The following is an 18,624-nucleotide window of genomic DNA, read 5'->3' on the forward strand; positions in this document are numbered from 1 at the left end:
CTCTTCAAGCCACTGTTAAATCTCCCATATCACCACCTTCAATTCACAAGAGCCCCTCTTTCCCCTTCTCTCACACACATTTTTCCTTCAGACTTGAGATCAAACGATCTTAACAACAATGTTGTATGACAACAACAATTCCAGATCCGGATCTACAATCAACGGTGAATCTCCTCCTCCAAACCCACAACACAAAATAGCACTAATCACTAGAATTACTAGCCAAGATGTTACGTACTTGACCGAGTTCCTCTCAAAAAATGGGTTCCTTGGTTGGTTTTGGATCTGTAAAATGTGTTGGTGGCTGGTGGGTTTCGATTGAGGTTTATTTGGGGCAGTAGAATTTTCATTTCGGAACTTGTGGATCTTGCAAATCGTCTGTTGTATATGTAGATGTGTATGCGACCAAGCTTCAATGGTGCTGTCACAAATTGTTTTCCTCCATTTTCTTGGCAACCAAACAAAGGCTAAGAAAGAATTTGAGATTAAAAAAAAAAAATCGATATATAAATTTGAGAAATAATTTTTTTTTTCATTTAGACTTTCACGTAGCATTTTTAAATGATAAATAAATTTTTTATTATTATTTCAGTTGTCACGTAGATGTGTAGTGTGACAACCGTGCATACCGTTGGTCACATAAACGTTTTTCGTTAGTGAATTAATGGTAAAGACTAAATTGATTGTAAGTTGAAAATAATATAAACTAAATTGACTGCTACCAAAATATATGGATCAAATTGATCATAATACTAAAATGTAGAGACTAAAATAATATTTTTTTTCCCTATAAAACTAGGGAAGTGAGTTATCTCAGCCCGAACTAATAGAGTTGAAAGCTCCCATAATACATATCTGACTGTCTATATAAGATAACATGCCAAAAGGGTTTCTTGTCACCTTTGTCTGTGGCTTCGATCTCTCTCAATATTTCTAAGCATATATATATAAAATAAAATAAAAGAAAAAGAAAAAGGAAGCATATTAGACATGACCACTGCAACTATTATTCTCTTGATTCTTGTACTGGCAGTGACGACCCCTTTGGTCTATGGGTCAGTACAGCACATTGTTGGTGGCAACGCTGGCTGGAGCACAGTAGTTAATTACAGTGTTTGGTCTGCTGGTCAAAATTTCACCGTTAATGATAGTCTTGGTAAGTTGCTTCCATATGAAAGAAATTATTAAAATGAAAATTAATATAAAATCGACAAGCTTATTTAAGATTTTGCTGATTACTTTTAACTGTAAGTTGATTAAAGTATGGTCATGGCTAGCTCCCCTTGGAGTTTTGAAAAAAAAAAAAAAAAAAATTATTAGGTAATATTTGAGAGCTTTATTTTAAAAGATTCATACTTGACCCTCCTAAAATTGAAAATTAACCCTTTAGAACTAAAATTGAACTGAAAACTCTCAAAAATTCAAGTGGCCACGTAGTCCATATTTGAGGCGAATCCATTTCAAAACCCAAAACGGAAAAACAAAACAAAATTCCTTTCCATGAGAAAATAAATATATTTTTCTTATATATTATAAAATAAAATAAAACCCTCTGCGTTATAACTTTGTTTTCGACATGACACTCTTCACTGTTTGCTTATTTGGAATCCAAAATTAAAAGGGTGGAATTTGAATATATTTGGATACCATTTTTTTTTTTTTTTTTTTTTTTCGAGTTTAGAGTCCAACTAAAGGATTGTATAGGTGTTTGTTTTTTTCATTGGCAGAAATATGACCATACGATTGATTGACCATCATTATTGATTATACGTTTTATAGTGGTGTGGAGTTACTTATTCTTAGCTTAACTTCTAATCCGCGTTCACCTCAAAAAAAAAAAAAAAAAAAAAAAAAAAAAAACACTTCTAATCCTCGTTATGCACGTGAATCTATTTCAGTATTTACGATATATTTGTTTGTTAATAAATAATTTTTATCAATGAAAATTCACAAATCATGAAAAACAATGGAAATTAACCATTATAAACATAATGTAATTCAACATCTGAATTTTGAAAGAAAAAAAAAATTTGTTGGATATCTTCTAATTGTCTCAATGATTTTTAAGGGTTAGAAAATTAATGTACTGCCAATTTGTTTATGAAGTAATTGTACACTTGTAGTTATACCATCCCTTCTAATTAACTTCAACTGTAACCGAAGTATTTTCAAGTATAAATATTTTCAAAACTAGATTTCGTAACAAAAAAAAAAAAAAAAAAAATTGATATTCTAACAGAATTTTGAGATCATATTTTGTTACATACTAATCCTAATATAATCTTCAAAACCAGTGTTTAACTACGATACAAAGTACAGCGTGGATCAAGTAAATGAAACCGAATACAACACTTGCAACTCCACCCATCCCCTCAAAACCTACACCGGCGGCAACACAGTGATCACGCTATCCGATCCCCGCGAGCTGTACTTCATATGCCCAACACCTGGTCTCTGCGCTCGAGGCATGAAGCTAGCAGTCAAGGTTGATCAGTCCAACATTACTAGTAGTGGCACTGCACGCAGCTTAATAGCCACTGCAGATTTGAAGCTCGGGTTTTTGCTTGTGTTAGTGACCATACTTTCATTCATGGACTAAACTAGGAGGAGAAGCACAGCTCTTGTTGTTTTGTTCCGTCTTTTGTTTAAGAGATAGGATTTTATCCTATCATCATCCACTTCATAAGGTGTGGCTTCTATCCAATATCTCTAGTGCATTAGACCCGTTGCAATCATGACACGTATCCGAAAATGAATACGTGTCATGATCGCAGTGGGTCCAGTGTCTTGTGACATTAGACAGAAGCCATACCTCACTTTATAAACGCAATGGTGTTTTGTTACTTTTGTTGAGCTTAATTTTGTGATTTTTGAACAACAAAAAAATGCTTATAATTAGCGAGTGACATACAGCAATATTCATCTATTTCCAAATGATCCATACATGTTAACTACTGTTTCAAACTTGTTTCTAAATACCATTTGATAAGTTGAGATAGAGTTTCTAACACCGGATTAGAGATTGGTCCCTAGCGATGTCTTGTGTTTGGATGGTTGAGTAAAGTCGCCACCATACATTGGATTGTCTAGCTATATGATTTGGCTATATAATATCTAATAGATTTTATTACTAACTTAGGGTTAAGAGGGTATTGTGTCTTTTTTCCTAAATAAGAAATGAACATTTTGCACAATTTTTGTCACAATTTATCATGTCGTCACATGATGAGTTGAGTGGTTGAGAAAAAATGTTCACCACTCACAACTCGCTACATAGCAAGTTGTGGCATAAATTGTATAAACTATCATGGTACTGTCATTTTCATAAGGATTAAAGCATCTACGAACCATTGAAATAAGCATCTACTTTGACCACTAAAATACCCAATAGGGGAGGGTAGGGTGTAGATAGATGGGGACAGACCCTTAGTAGGTGCAATAAGCAGCCCAATTAAGTTGCTATTAAATTAAGTCTCTGCGAACAAAATTAGCTAGCCATGCACATCAAGTAAGATGAATCCAAAAATGATCTAAACTCTTGCAACAACTTCTGTAATCACCCAATCAGAGTAACTTGGTACCTGTTTTATTCCATCGGTGACATTCTCTGAGTTTAGCCTCCAAGATAACATAGTTGTGTTGGAGTTTTGAAACTTCCTTGGGCCGCCAAAAGAGTTGCATGGGCCTCAGCCCAATTCACCGAGCCTTTTAAATGGGATCCGGTCCAAATATGGCATAGCATTCCAAATAGGAATACCTTATGATCTCTAAAGCATCATCGTTGACCTTTATCCGGCCTTGAGGTTGAGGAGGGAGTTGCCAAGAGGTAGATAAATATTTAAATTTGTACGGCCATGCTTTGAAGTGCAATCAGGAAGCGGAGCCAAGAATTTTTGTTTGGGGTTAAGTAATTATGGTATTGAAACATTAGTCAGGACAAATTTTGTATGCATACACACACACATATATATGCCAATAACGGTTTTAAGAATTTTTTTTAGAGTGATCACTAAAGAGAATTCACAACCACAATATTTTTCTTGATACTTTTTTTAAGAAAAAGTAAAAATAAAGATTATTTTAATGTAATGGGCTGAATGAGTTACAAAATTGAATGACTAAGCATTTTTATTTTTATTTTAGAGCATGGTTTTTTGTTGAATAATTTATTCACTTGTTGTTTGGTTTAGTCTTGCTTTTATTTCAATTTTTTTTGACTAATTTTTATTGTTGTTATTAAGCTTTTTTTTTTTTCTTTCTTTTCTTTTTTTGGTTTGAGGGGTTAAGGATTATGTTTGGGGGAAAAAATTATTTTGGAGTAATGCTACATTTACAACATTTTCACACCAAATTATATACGACAAGCGGTTAGTAGTAGGTTTAAAAGTGATGTTAGTGTTGGCCCAAATTAGAATCAATAATTGCTTACTACATAGGATTTGTTGTGAAATTGTTGCGGATGTATCATTACTCTCATTTTTGTTGAACTAATTCTTGTGATTTTCAAGTCAAGGTGTTCGACATTTTTATCAAAATGGTCATGATAGGTTAGTTTAGTATATAATTTTTTGTGTGGCAAATATATATACATTTTTTTTGCAATGACCACCCTAGCTTAGAGGTGGAGCTACCAGTGATATAAAAATGCATATATACTTTCAGTATGTATATTTACTAAATTTTTAGAACTTATTGTTGTCTGAATTCTAACGAAAATATAAAAGTTATCTAGTCTAGTTTGATATTAGATACGTATAAAAATACACTAAAAAAACTTATTATTTGTTATCAAAGTTATGCTTAATGATTAAAATTTCTTTAAATAAAATTAATCTATTATCATGCACCTCCAGATAGAAAGTTTTATAAATGACCGAATCCACCAATATATATATATATATATATATATATATGTATGTATGTATATAAAAGAAGAAAAAAAAAGAAAAAAGAAAAAAGAAAGAAAGAGAGACTTGTCTATGTATGTAAGGCATGTGACCACTAAGCCAGTCACCCAATTTTACTTTAAAGAGGATTATTGGACATTTTGGGGAGGGGACCAACTCCTAAACTTTCAAAGCTCCACCGCCCCTGGGTGCAGCAATTAAGTCTTGTTGGTGAGAATGTGCTAAAGAACCTGGTTGGTCTTCTTCCCCCATTGTGCCCGAGCTTATTCCTATTGCACCCAAACGAATCACAGGTAATTTAAGTTCATCTTACTTACTAATGCCTAAGAATTTACTGGGGTAGAAGATAAGTTCAAACCCAATATCATGAATTGGTTGGGAAGGGATGTTTGCAAAACTTATTGACCGAATTGTCTATCCAAATGAATAGAACAATTACAATGTAACTAATTTTTTTTTATTAAAAAAAAAAAAAAAAAATCTTGAAAACCACAAATAATCCAAAATTTTAGCAAATATAAGAGCACGTTTAACAATAAAAAATAAAATCATGAGGAAAAAAAAAGGACTTATTTATGTGACCACTAAGCCTTGCTCAATTTATTTTTTGATAAAAGAAGGGAGTATTATTTATATTAGAGTTTATACAATATAGCAAGTCCAAAAGCCTCCAAATGTCATATTCTACTGGTCCCGAGGTGATTCATATCCCATACAAAAGTTGGATATACAAAAGATGGGCATGTATCATAAACTTCCAAAATATTGTGTTGTTGACAATCCCTTTTAGCTAGTGCATTCGCACATCCATTAGCCTCACGGTATATGTAAAGTAAATGGACAGTTCATGCTCATGCCATAAGGTTCAACCTCGCACAATTTTACTTTTAAGAGGATTATTGGACATACTGCACTCCTCTCCTCTAAACTATGATTGACAATGGGGCATATGAAAAATAAGTGCTCTATTTTTACTACCTCTATCATACATCTAATCTAGGGCACATATCATATTCTGGTTGAATTTTGGATTTATGGGTGGGTTTGGTTGGCATTAAGTTTTCTCATTTCTGCAATTCTCCAAAGAAAGAGTTTCAACATCTTCTGGATTTTTAGTTTCCTAAGTAGATTCCATTCACTCTTACTAATCCGTGTTCATAAATCTCTGTCTCCCTTTCAGTGAGATATGCTGATTTCACAGTGAATTCAACACATTTATTGGGGCACCAAATTAGTTTTGTCATTTGAGTCAATCCTGGGAAGGTGGATTCTGAGAATGCAAATGTGAAATGACAGTATTGTTTTTTTTTTTTTTTTGGAGAAGAAAATGACAGTATTGTGGTCAAATAATTGGGATACTTCTCTCATTAATTATTTGCTTTTGCATATTTCTCCTTATTTGCGTGTAGTAGTAAAACTCTGCATATAGTAATTAACACTATTAGCCTTCATTAGTCTAGGGAGTTGGAAAATTTTAATATTTGAAAGAAACTAAGTTTGAAAGTGTCACAATTAATTGTGACACTTTCAAACTTAGTTTCTTTTACTATTTTTTGTAACCAAAAAAAAAAATCATAAAGCAAAATGTTCTAAGGAAAAGTCAGTAGTAGAGATTCCTGCTTCAAGAGATCGCAAAATAAATATATTTATAACGCACCTATTTCCATGTTCTTATCTAATACAATTTTCAAACTTTGAAGATGAAGAATATATATAGTAAGATCCTATTACCTAACCCTTTCAAAAAGATGCTCCTAATCTATACATATATTAGGTGGAAATCATAGAGAAACGTCTAAAAATAAACATGGCGTTGAAATCATGACATATGGATATGAATATGATTCTATGTTTTCTACACCTCAGCTTGCCTTTGGCTTGATCAAGGTCATATCTTATATTATTTTGGATAAGTTGTAAGAAAAATTATAATATTTATTATTGTGTCTATAAGATTATTGTTAAAATCCTTTTATTTAATTTCTTATTGGACCCCTTCATTTGAATCTTCAATTGGAAAAGAATTAAACTATATGTGTGACACTCATACCAAATCTTGAGTTTGTCTATGTCATGTCAAGGGTATTTAAATCATTTTTGGTTTATGAAATTTGGATGCAGACCTTACTTTACAGGGTATTTATTGACTATAAGAACAAATATACGTAGCATAAAAGATATTACCTTTGTTTGTCATTATATATTTTTTTCAAACAATTATACTAGTTTATGTACAAATGGGAATTTAAAAAACCTTTTGTTCCTTCCATTCTAAGCAATTAATCTATGTTATTACTAACTAATGAATATCATATATCTTTACCGGTTATAAGCTGCATAATATGATGATATATACTTTCAAAGTAAGATAAATAAAGTGATTTCATGCATGTAAATTGTAATATTTCTCATAATTGCTGAAACTTTTGTAAGCTTTGCTATTAATATGTTAGTTTTAATATAGAAATGCGTCATGAACATGTTACAAGAGCATCTTCCAACCACAGGGATTGAAATACTACTTGAATTTTTGCCATTTTTGCCATTAGGAAATAGGAATGTCTAACATAAAATAATTTTGTAAAACATCTATTGCTGAACTAATTTGACTTTTGATCCAATTTAGTTGAAAATAGGTTAAAAGTAAAATTCTAAAATATTCGTTGGAAAAGAATCTTGAAATTCTTTTGGCACGTTAGATCAAGTTTACTTGCTCAATGGAAAAGTCTAGGAATGAAAATTCAAATTCTCCACCCTATCAAATCATTAAAAACAGAGGTTGGTATGTCTGAGTCCGACCAATAGTTGTTGCTTTTACTACATGAATTTCCTGCTGAGCCATTAGCTTCACTTTCATCTATGAAGCCAAGACGCCACAACCTTAAGCCATGGTAGATAATCCCTATTCCCATAAAGCTTTTTAGGCTGCTATGACTATGATACAGAGAATCAAAAGTGTCAATGCATTAGGTAGCTGGACAGACAAGAGAGAAGAACCAAGAACCACTACGTAATTAAATAACACGTTAACAACTACATTATCATGGTTTTCAGTTCAGACAGTAGTTGGTAACACATAAGGGTGTTCAGGATTGACTTTCCTTTCTTTAACAATAACTTTCAACCCCCAAAAAAAGAACCAAATAATTTATGACATTCCTAACCTCTCGTACCCTTTCGGTGCCTATATAACATAGAACATGCTTCAAAGTTCTCTACCACTTTCACTAACTCCCTTGATTTCTAAACACCTAGCTACAAGGCTTTTGATTTTTAAACATGGCCATGAGAATTGCTCTTCTAATTCTAGCTCTGGCCACACCAGTGGTCTATGGAGCACAACACGTTGTTGGTGGTAACCAGGGTTGGAGTCAAACAACTGACTACGCCACCTGGACTGCTGCTCAAACATTTGCAGTTGGTGACACCCTTTGTAAGTTGTTTATTACTCTTTGGATCACACTCAAAATTCAGATTTCAGATCATATAAATTTGTTTTTTTCCTTTTCAAAACATCTAAAAATTAACAAATTGCTAAACGGTAGTCTCAAACTAGAAGAATGTATCTGACACACTAAAGATAATTATTGCACAAGAAAAACTTGGTAATATATGAAGAGTTTTGACCATATCTGTATGTTGAATTTAGAACTAGCTGAAGTCTTCTGTATAGGTTAATGTTCCTGCTCTTGTTTGGCTGTGTCTCACCAAATTAGAATTTTGAAGCACACACTACAGAAATAATTTATACCTACACAATACACAAAGATTGATTAAAGCAGTTTGGCATGGAAAAGGTGAAAACGTTAACATTGATTATGTAGTATGCAATATTATATTATATTAAAAGTTATGCATATATTATGCTGATATAAAAAATAAGTACTATATACACGTAAGAATCTCACTATTTGTCTTCCTTATTTGACAACCTTGACAACTTGTAATTCTTATGTCTACCCTATACAATAGGAGTCCAAGTTTTGTGTCAATTAAATATTCTTTCTTTCCTTCAAAACTTTTCAAACAATAAAAGAATCCATGGCCTCAACTTTGCATTATTTCCAACACCTAAATTTTTTTGAACTCCTAGTTTCTCTGATTGTCTCTTATTTCTAACTAGACTAGTACACCAACTAGGCTATTACACCTAAAGTTATGGTTGATTCATATCAAATTGATGTTTAACTCATTAATTTTTTATATTAGAAGAATGATTAAGTGATTAAATTCACATTTTTTTAACTATTTAAATCTTTTGTATTGTTAACCTGTTAAGTAATTAAATTCATAATTTCTTAATAATTTAAACTTTTTCAACAAATTGATAATTTATCAATTATTATAACCAACCGCTTTTGGGACTTCAGGAATAGATTTTCAACCTTCTAGCCTTGAATCAAGGCATTTCTCTATCCCCTTACCTACCACCAATTAGCGTATGAGATTTGGCCTCTTGACTCTCTTGAAGGAGTATTTGGCTAGTTGTTAATCAATTGCTATCACTAGCTACAAGACCTTTGAAAGTGGTCCTCAATTAATCATATATGGGTCAATGACAAAACCTAGAGCCAGCCACCATTACAAGAAGTGGTTTAGCTTTTCCAACTACTCCACTTTGTTTTTTTTTATTATTCTAATTATATGATATTGTCATACATGGAGCTACCATATACTATATTTTATTAGTTTTCTAGTGCTTTAATTTAGCTTTTTCTATCATCATTCTAAATTTCTCTTTGGACCGACCAACCAATATTGATTGAACACATGGGTTTCATTAGCTAGCTTACAAAAACTAAACCTCATTAGTAGATTAAAAATACATACATTGTTTGTTTGACAAAACATACTAACTATAGTTTTAATAACATTCAAAAAACAGTGTTCACCTATGACTCTACCCACCAAGTGGATGAAGTAAATCAAGCTGACTACAACAGTTGCAGCTCTAGCAATGCCATCAAAAATTACAATGGTGGAAGCACAACAATCACTTTAACCACTGCTGGCCCAATGTACTTCATATGCCCCACATCTGGTCACTGTGCTCAAGGTATGAAACTATCGATCACTGTTGGAGCAGCTAATGGCACCACCCCAAGCGGCTCACCCACCGCCCCAACCGGTACACCGCCCTCCACCGTCACCGCCTCACCTCCACCACCACCAAAGAGTGGAGTGGCTAGTATTTCTTGTAACATGAACAATTTGATGTTTGGGTTTTTGCTTGTGTTTGTGACCATGTTTGCATACATGGGCTAGGCAAGAGGCAGTGCTAAGCTATTGGCGTAAATTATTGTTTCTGTTGGTTTGTTGAATTATTATACTGTGTTATCATTATTGAACGTGAGATGTAGCTGTTGATATCATGTTATCAATGAATAATTGGCCCTTACGAGAATTTGTGATTTTTTTTATTATATTGTGCTATCATTATTGAATGTGAGATATAGCTGTCGATATCATGTTATCAATGAATAATTGGCCCTTACGAGAATTTGTGATTTTTTTCTTCTTTTTAATATGCTTTTTGACTTTGATTTCACTTGCGAGTCTAAATATATAGTGTATTCTTTTGTGTAGAAATTATTATCTCTTGCACACTCATTAGCAAAATTTGTTTCTAGCATTGATTATTATCTAGCTTGGATTGAAGATAGTTCTTGTTTTTTACAACAATTTACAACAAGCTCTTCTCCATGTTGTATCTGTTATTTCTTGAATAAAGCTTGCTATCTTTCTCTAAAAAAAAAAAATGTTATTATCTATTGCAAATTTACTCATGTGTTAGCGTTTCTTCTCATAAAAATAAATCATGTGTTAGTGGCAAAATGATATCATATTTCAAACGTATGTATACACCCGAAATATGATATACATGTTAACCACCATGGAGGTAGATCTAGTGTATGTATTATTTTTAACCACCATGCAGGTTGATCTAGTGTATGTATTATTGTCTTGTTTTCATATATATTGAAATGGGTTAGGTAAGAGGTAGGCAATGATATTGATGTTTAATGTTGCTGGTGGGTTTGTTGAATTGTGTAATTTATTATTGAACAGAAGATGTAAACTTTCTGTCAATATATATATGTCTTAGGAATGAAAAATTGGTCCTTAATTAATTACGTGACTTTGTAATGTTTATAATATTCTTTATGACTTTGAATTTATTGGTGAGTCTTAAATATCCTCTTTTTCTAATCATCTGGTGCATGCATGTGTTAGCTAGGCTGTTAGCCTACCGTGTAGCTCCTGTAGTGTAATGTAATATTATATTGTCTTGTTTAATTACATTTTCTTTGATAATTCAAATACATATTTTATTTTAAATCATTAGAATGATCAAAGAGCCTACCTGTGTGAGAAACTTATATGCTAATTGTTGTAAAAGCGGAAGCTTTAATACCAATGTGTTGAGAATAGCAGAAGCATGAATATCTATTTGTTGTGTGTGTATCCAAATAATAGTGGGTTTATGCAAAATAGAAATAGAACGACAAAAGAAACAATCACACGGGAACACAATGATTTACGTGGTTCGGCTTTTGGCCTACGTTCACGGGCGGTGTCGAGGAGAAAGTTTCACTAACAAAAGAAAGAGATTACAAAGATGGGACCAAAACACTCTCACAAAACCCAAACCCCAAATACACCCAAAAGAGCTCTCAATCACCAGAAGCACGTGACTAGAGGAAACCTAAATTTCTCTCTCAAAACAAAGCACGGCTTAGAACTCTAAATAATATGCGGCTGCCTTTTTCTCACTTACTTCCTCAATTGCTGCATAACAAATATACTTATATAAGTATAAGTCGGATAGGGTAAATAATGAGAGCATATCACAAAGTCAGCAAAACATAGTCCTATTAGTTCTAGGACTTGGTCAACTCCTTTGACCAAATTAAAAGCCACATAACAACAAATCTCCACCTTGGCTTGAATTTGGTCAAGCCCCACAAACAAAACTTCTCCACTGCCAAACCAAAACCCCTAAGGGCTATCACAAACTGCAAATGCCAATCAAGTCCAAGCAATGCTTGAACTTATGTAGAGGAACCGGCTTGGTCATTATATCTGTTGGATTATCTGCTGTAGCAACCTTTCTGACTGCAACTATGCCCTTAAATAAAGTCTCACGAATGAAGTTATATTTGACAGAGTGTGTTTAGATTTCTCATGATACATCAGATTTTTAGTCAAATGTATGGCACTCTGATTATCACAAAATATAACAGAATCATCTTGTTGTAAACCCAGATCACCAACCAAAACCTTCAACCAAATAGCTTCCTTCACTGCCTCTGTTGCTGCCATATACTCTGCCTCTGTAGTAGACAAAGCAACTGTTGATTGTAACGTTGCTTTCCAACTGATGACACTACCAGATAATGTGAAAACATAACTTGTCAGAGATTTCCTCTTATCCAAATCACAAGCAAAATCAGAATCAACATATCCAATAACACTGCACTAGAATAAGGGACATGAGACATGTACTCCTTTTCCTCCTTAGACTTTGATGACAAAGCCGCTGAAAGCTTAAAATGTGCAACGTTGCTTTCCAACTGATGACACTACCAGATAATGTGAAAACATAACTTGTCAGAGATTTCCTCTTATCCAAATCACAAGCAAAATCAGAATCAACATATCCAATAACACTGCACTAGAATAAGGGACATGAGACATGTACTCCTTTTCCTCCTTAGACTTTGATGACAAAGCCGCTGAAAGCTTAAAATGTGCTGCTAATGGAGTACTCACTGGCTTAGATTGCTGCATATTGAAACGTTCAAGTACTTTCTCAATATAATTCTTTTGTGACAGAAATAACTTGCCAGCTTGTCGGTCTCTGTGAATCTCCATTCCCAAAATCTTCTTAACTGCACCCAAATCTTTCATCTCAAATTCACCACTAAGCAACTTGTTGGGGAGATAAACACCTTGAGGAGCTTCCTTGAGTAATTAATATAACATATAGAGACACACTTTAACCCAAAAGGCCTAAGCCCAATGGGTATGTGCTCAATTATGTTATATTAACCACTTATTCTTCTCATCTTTATTCAATGTGGGACTTCACTGACACGTGTAACCCAACACTAATTAATTATTTAGCCACCGACCGTAAAGTCTTAATAATATACATATATATATATATAAATATATATATATATATATATATATATTTATATATAAGACGACGACAACAACAAAGTAATAAAGATTTTTCTTATAAAAAAAAAGTAATAAAGATTTCATACTCTGGACATCTCGTTAACCAGAGGGAAAATATATATATTTCAAGTTGTTTTTGATTTTTTTTTTTTTTTTAAATGTTACATATGGGGGAAGAAACACCTAAGATTATGAATGAAAGATGGCATTATAGTAATTTATTTTGAATGCAGTTGCAAAATGTAGAAAAAATTATAAGGGTTTTATGTGCACATACCTAGGTAGAATGAATCACAAACTAGTTCGATATTGCTTTTTGCTTGTTTTACAAACTTGTCCTTACGATTTCTTCACCTTTTGGACCACCTTCAAGTCACCGGATAGGCTATTTAATTAAGTCTCTCCTAATTAGTAGGACATCTATCATATGAGTTTTTAAATACAAATAGAGATAAATCCACTATCACATGAATGGTCCCTAAAAATACTCAACAATTAAGTTAAAATCACTCCACTGCTGATCTTATCAGATTACTTATATGGACGATTCATGGGCCATAGATTAACAGAAATTGTCATGATCTCCTCTCCTACAAGCATCACATAGAATAAAATAGTTAAATTTATACAGATTAATCAAAAGATTAAATTCTTTAAAATTAATTTATGTCATTTTTATATTATGAATTAGTTAAATTTATAAGCACGTTAATCATATAAAATGTACTATCACTACCAAAAAAAGTCCTACAGCTGCGTTTTTAAAACTTGGCTATAGGTCAATTCAAGCTATGGCCGCATTTGTTTCTAGTCGTTGCCTAAAACCCGTAACTATAGGTCTGATGGGTCTATAGCCACGTTTTTACAAATGCGGCTATAGGCCAGGACCAATGGCCGCGTTTTTAGAAACGTGGCTATAGGACATACTTTAGCCGCGTTTGTAAAAGGCGGCTATAGGGGACAGCTATAGCCGTGTTTTATAAATGTGGCTATAGGTCTTATCTTCATGCCGTGTTTTTAAACCGTGACTATAGGTTATACATTGCTCGCCTGTAGAACATGTTTTAGTTGCGTGTGGGACATGTTTTAGCCACGTTTTTAAAACACGACTATAGGGGACAACTACAGCCACATTTTAAAAACGTGGCTATAATCCTTTTGTTTTTTTTGTTTTTTGTTTCTTTTTTTAATTTGGCTATAGCCACGTTTTTAAAACACATCTATAGGGTTTTTTTTTTTTTTTTTTGGGCAAATGGCAAATGCCTGTCTACTAACACTGCTATAAGTTTTACAAACGCGGCTATAGGAAACCTGTCACACACTAAATTCCATACAGGAAATTGGATATCCAAGAAGATATTAAAAAAGGAATTGAATGCAACAAATAACAAGCTGGAATTTTCTCAAATATAATGTGAATCACAATGTTGATTCAATCTCCATGGGAAATTATCAATCTTTAAGGAATATGGAGTTCAATACCTTGTGATTTTCGTGAATCTGGCACAGAGGAACTGCGAGTAATTTAAGGTTTTTCGATACGATAAACTTCCGACTACAAACAATAAAATCACAAGACGTAATTTTCCAAAGACATCAAAACCCAGAATGGTTTAAAGCAGACCAACTACCTTAGGACATTTTACATTATGTGGCAAGTATCAAATACAATATTCATACTAACATAATTGCAATGAGAATACTAATATGAAAGCGATAAACTGAAAGGACCTTTCTGATACCTCCCATCCAATCCCATCACCACTTTCATTGGCAAAAAGCTTTCTTGACAGCTTACGTCTGAATCCATCAATATCTATACATTCAATTCAAAAGGTTCCCAGTTTAGCAAACCCTTAGAAAAATAACCCATGACTAAACATGATTCACCTTTCCTATTTAATGTATGATGATCTGTCCATCTACCTGATTCACCCTGTCTCAAGCAGCTACCAGGAAGCTTAAAGATGGAATTCCTTACTTGCAACAGCAACAAATGTGGATGTTTGAACAACTCAACCTGAAAAGATGCATCTTTTCAGTATAGTCTAATATTCCAGAATATCTCACTAAATGTTACACAAATCATACTATTTTAGGAAAAACCTCATGGATACTTAAAACTATTAATGAAGAAAAGAGAATCCACATAAAAGATATCAATTTTTCATATCCCTAACCCCCTCCTCAAAAGAACAAAAAGCTGACTAATAAAAGATAAATCATGTATAAAAATTTCCTTAATGATTAATATATAATATGGTCTTTATAATTTAGAGTTCTATCATACAAACCATTAAATTCAATAGTCAAATCCATATAGTATTGCATCTTATTGAGGCCTCAATGTGGGCCTTCTCCCAACAAACATGTTTTTATTAAATAAATCAGCATGTGCATGTTTAAAAAGAGACTCAATATGTAAGAAAGCATAGATAAAGTGGAATTAGGCCACCAGCCCCACCACAATATATAGCTTCCATCCCAACCAAGATTTAAAAACTCTTCTGCCTTGGCTTTCTTATAGGGAATAAAACAACTCATATAGCAACATCCATAAACACTTTCAATGATTGATACACAGTTATCTACTGCAATTTTTATTATATTCAATCAGATTTTGCAATTTCAGTCCAATCAGCCCTAATCAATGGCTAGTAGTTTGCGCACTAAATGATAAGCAGTTATAAATAACACAAAATTTTATGAAGAGTTGCTTTTAGTCACACTTTTAGAATGCCATATTAGTAGATGATGTGGATGTTTCACGATTCATATATTCTCGGCCATTTTACTTCACATAATAAACAACTTTCAAGCAGAACCAATCATGCTTAACAAGTACTGTAACCAACACTAATATGATAATTAGCAAGCACTCTAAAAAGAGTTAGGGGTCACCGATGAATAAACACATACTAATTTATTAACCTCTAATCCCACAACAAGCAAAATTGGCTTCCCCTTATTACAACAACTTACAATCATTCACAAACATAAAAACAAAGAAGTTAGGAATTAACACACAAAAACAAAGAAATTAGGAAACGGTATTTATATATTTCAAACTTACCTTGAGAACAATGCATGGCTTCACTATTTAATCTTCTTAAACTCTTCTATGTTGTTAAAGCATCAATGTACCTGTCTACATATACAAGAGATTCAACTAAAAAGTTTTGTTCACAAAAAAGATTGTCATTCTTTGAATGGCATGATCGACCTGTCTACATATCAACCTGTCTATAATATCAAAATAATATTCATGTCTACAATATTCCTTTATGATTAGCCAAAAAGTAATACAAAATAATTTGATCAATATCCACGGAGAGTCCTCATTTATCAACATAGCAATCCTGAATATATTAAACACATCCTATTAGTAGCACATAACAATGCATTGCAATAAACACGTAATTTTTATTAAATTAAATGCAACATTTTTAGTACCTAAGAAAGCTATGAAAAGTGCATAAGTGGGCTAAATTAGGTGAACATTTCTTTCATGTGCAACATCATTTCTGTCATTTGCTCTTGATGCTTTGCATTTGATTGGGCTAGTGGTTCGATGAGTTGCTCTTCATGCCGCACATCTGATTGGTGGCAACAATCAAGAGTATTAAACTTCCATATACTATACATATATTGCTGATTGACCACACAATCAATGGATATTAGGTACAACATGCAGCAAAGAAGATTCTTTATCAGGAACAACTACTGTCAAGAATAGCACAAACTTCACACTAAAGGTTCGGAGCATTTGAAATGGATAATTATAATTTCATTTGGAAAGTGATTACTAACTATCTCATAAAAGTAAAACCATGCATCTAAATTGGATCCATTCATTCCTTGGTTCTTTTTTTTTTTTTTTACTTTTTTTCATTTTTAGATAGCAAGTGCCATATTAATAATAATAATAATAATAAAAGATGTATACTATGTGTTTGGTATATTTGTGGGATTTTTTTGGTTAGGTGTTTTGAAAGTTTAAAATAGCTTTTTTAAATCCAAAAACTTTGTTTTGCAACCAAAATTCCTCATAAATTTTTTACAAACATTTATTTTAAACTCAAAACACAGTTTTTGAACACCTTATACAAACACACTTTAATATATGAAAATATATATCATGAGAGCAATATATATATATATATATATATATATATATATATAATTTTATTGTAAATGTAATAATTATTGATATAGTAGGGACTAGGGATTGCTTTCAATGATGTAAACTCCTAATCATTATTGAAGAGCTTGAAATTTCAACCTCTACCAAACATGAAATGCTGCAACATGTCACCTAGCTCTAGCTGTCTAGCACACCTTGAACCTTAATGAGAGTTGGATTATACTTTTACATGAAGAAACAATCCTAAAAACTCCATAAACAAAGATTGACCAAAAGGGACAATATATGAAGAGAATCTGAGCTTTGTCTAATGGAAAATTCTCCAACTAAACAAATGCAAGTGACAATTATTGACTTGCGGTCCACCTCCTTTACTACACATCCATTTCTACTCACATACCTTTCTCACTTCCTTTCAGGCTTCAACTACCACAAGAAAATGTGGTGCTTAAATAAGAAGCAATTATTGACTTCTAAGAATTATTGGAATAAAGAAAAAAAAAATTTTAGGGGGAGGAGAAAGCGATATTTCAACATAGGAAAAAATATTGCTAATACATTTATGAAAGAAGAGGTTTAGAAGTAATTTTTGCCTCCCCCCCCCCCCCCCAAAAAAAAAAAAAAAAAAAAGAAAATAAAGAACAATGTTACATATACGACTTTTTTTTTTTTTTTTTAGTTGAGCTTATTATTGATATCATTTTATCATCTACGGATAAAACGAGAGTTGTAAAATATCTTTGTGAAAAACTTTCTAGACTCATGAAAGGAGTAGCAAAAGTCATACAAACAAGTAGTGAAGTGCATTGTCAAGAATCTTGTGGCCATTAAGGTAGCACTGTTTGGTCTCTACCCTCTCTCATCTTTTATTTGTTGTAAGTAAAAAAAATCACACACAACTTTAAAAAATGCAGAGAAAGAAATGTGTACGCACACACTACAGCTCTCTCTACTCCTTTATATTTTGGCACATGTTATGGGAATAATATCCTCCCCAAAACAAAAAATAAAACAAAACATTTTCCTTTTTCATAATATTTTACATAGGAATCATCAGTTTTTGTCCATTGCCACATAACTATCGCACTTAAAAGCAATTTAATAAATATTAATACAACCAAAAGCACAAAACAACATGGTAAAACTTTTTTTTTTTTTTTTTTCACAGTACCCATCTCAGTATAAAATCATTAGAACTTTTTTTTTAAAAGAAGCAAAAATTGATTAAAGGGTGATCAAAACAAAGAAACCTAGAAACTGACATTACATTTTTCAAACAAAGATTAAAACTTTAGATCAATCAATCACTACTAAGCATGAGACATAAATGCATACATATAAATAGATAAAAGTTACAGAGAGAAAGAGAGGCTCACCAGTTAAAGA

The 18,624-nt window shown here is 32.5% G+C and overlaps 2 protein-coding genes across 2 annotated transcripts; both read left to right on the forward strand.

The window, feature by feature from the left end:
• Window positions 1-990: 990 nt before the first annotated feature.
• LOC115951452 (mavicyanin-like) lies at window positions 991-2,599 on the forward strand. Its single transcript, XM_031068659.1, has 2 exons — window positions 991-1,156; window positions 2,295-2,599. The coding sequence occupies exons 1-2, from the start codon at window positions 991-993 to the stop codon at window positions 2,597-2,599; spliced, it is 471 nt and encodes a 156-aa protein (XP_030924519.1).
• Window positions 2,600-8,075: 5,476 nt separating this feature from the next.
• On the forward strand, window positions 8,076-10,311 carry LOC115953535 (uclacyanin-3-like). The gene is made up of 2 exons (XM_031071252.1): window positions 8,076-8,340; window positions 9,793-10,311. The coding sequence occupies exons 1-2, from the start codon at window positions 8,187-8,189 to the stop codon at window positions 10,170-10,172; spliced, it is 534 nt and encodes a 177-aa protein (XP_030927112.1). The 5' UTR covers window positions 8,076-8,186; the 3' UTR covers window positions 10,173-10,311.
• The last annotated feature ends 8,313 nt before the right edge of the window (window positions 10,312-18,624 follow it).

The sequence above is a fragment of the Quercus lobata genome, chromosome 7 (genome assembly GCF_001633185.2).
Source record: "Quercus lobata isolate SW786 chromosome 7, ValleyOak3.0 Primary Assembly, whole genome shotgun sequence".
In the NCBI taxonomy this organism is placed as follows: Eukaryota; Viridiplantae; Streptophyta; class Magnoliopsida; order Fagales; family Fagaceae; genus Quercus; species Quercus lobata.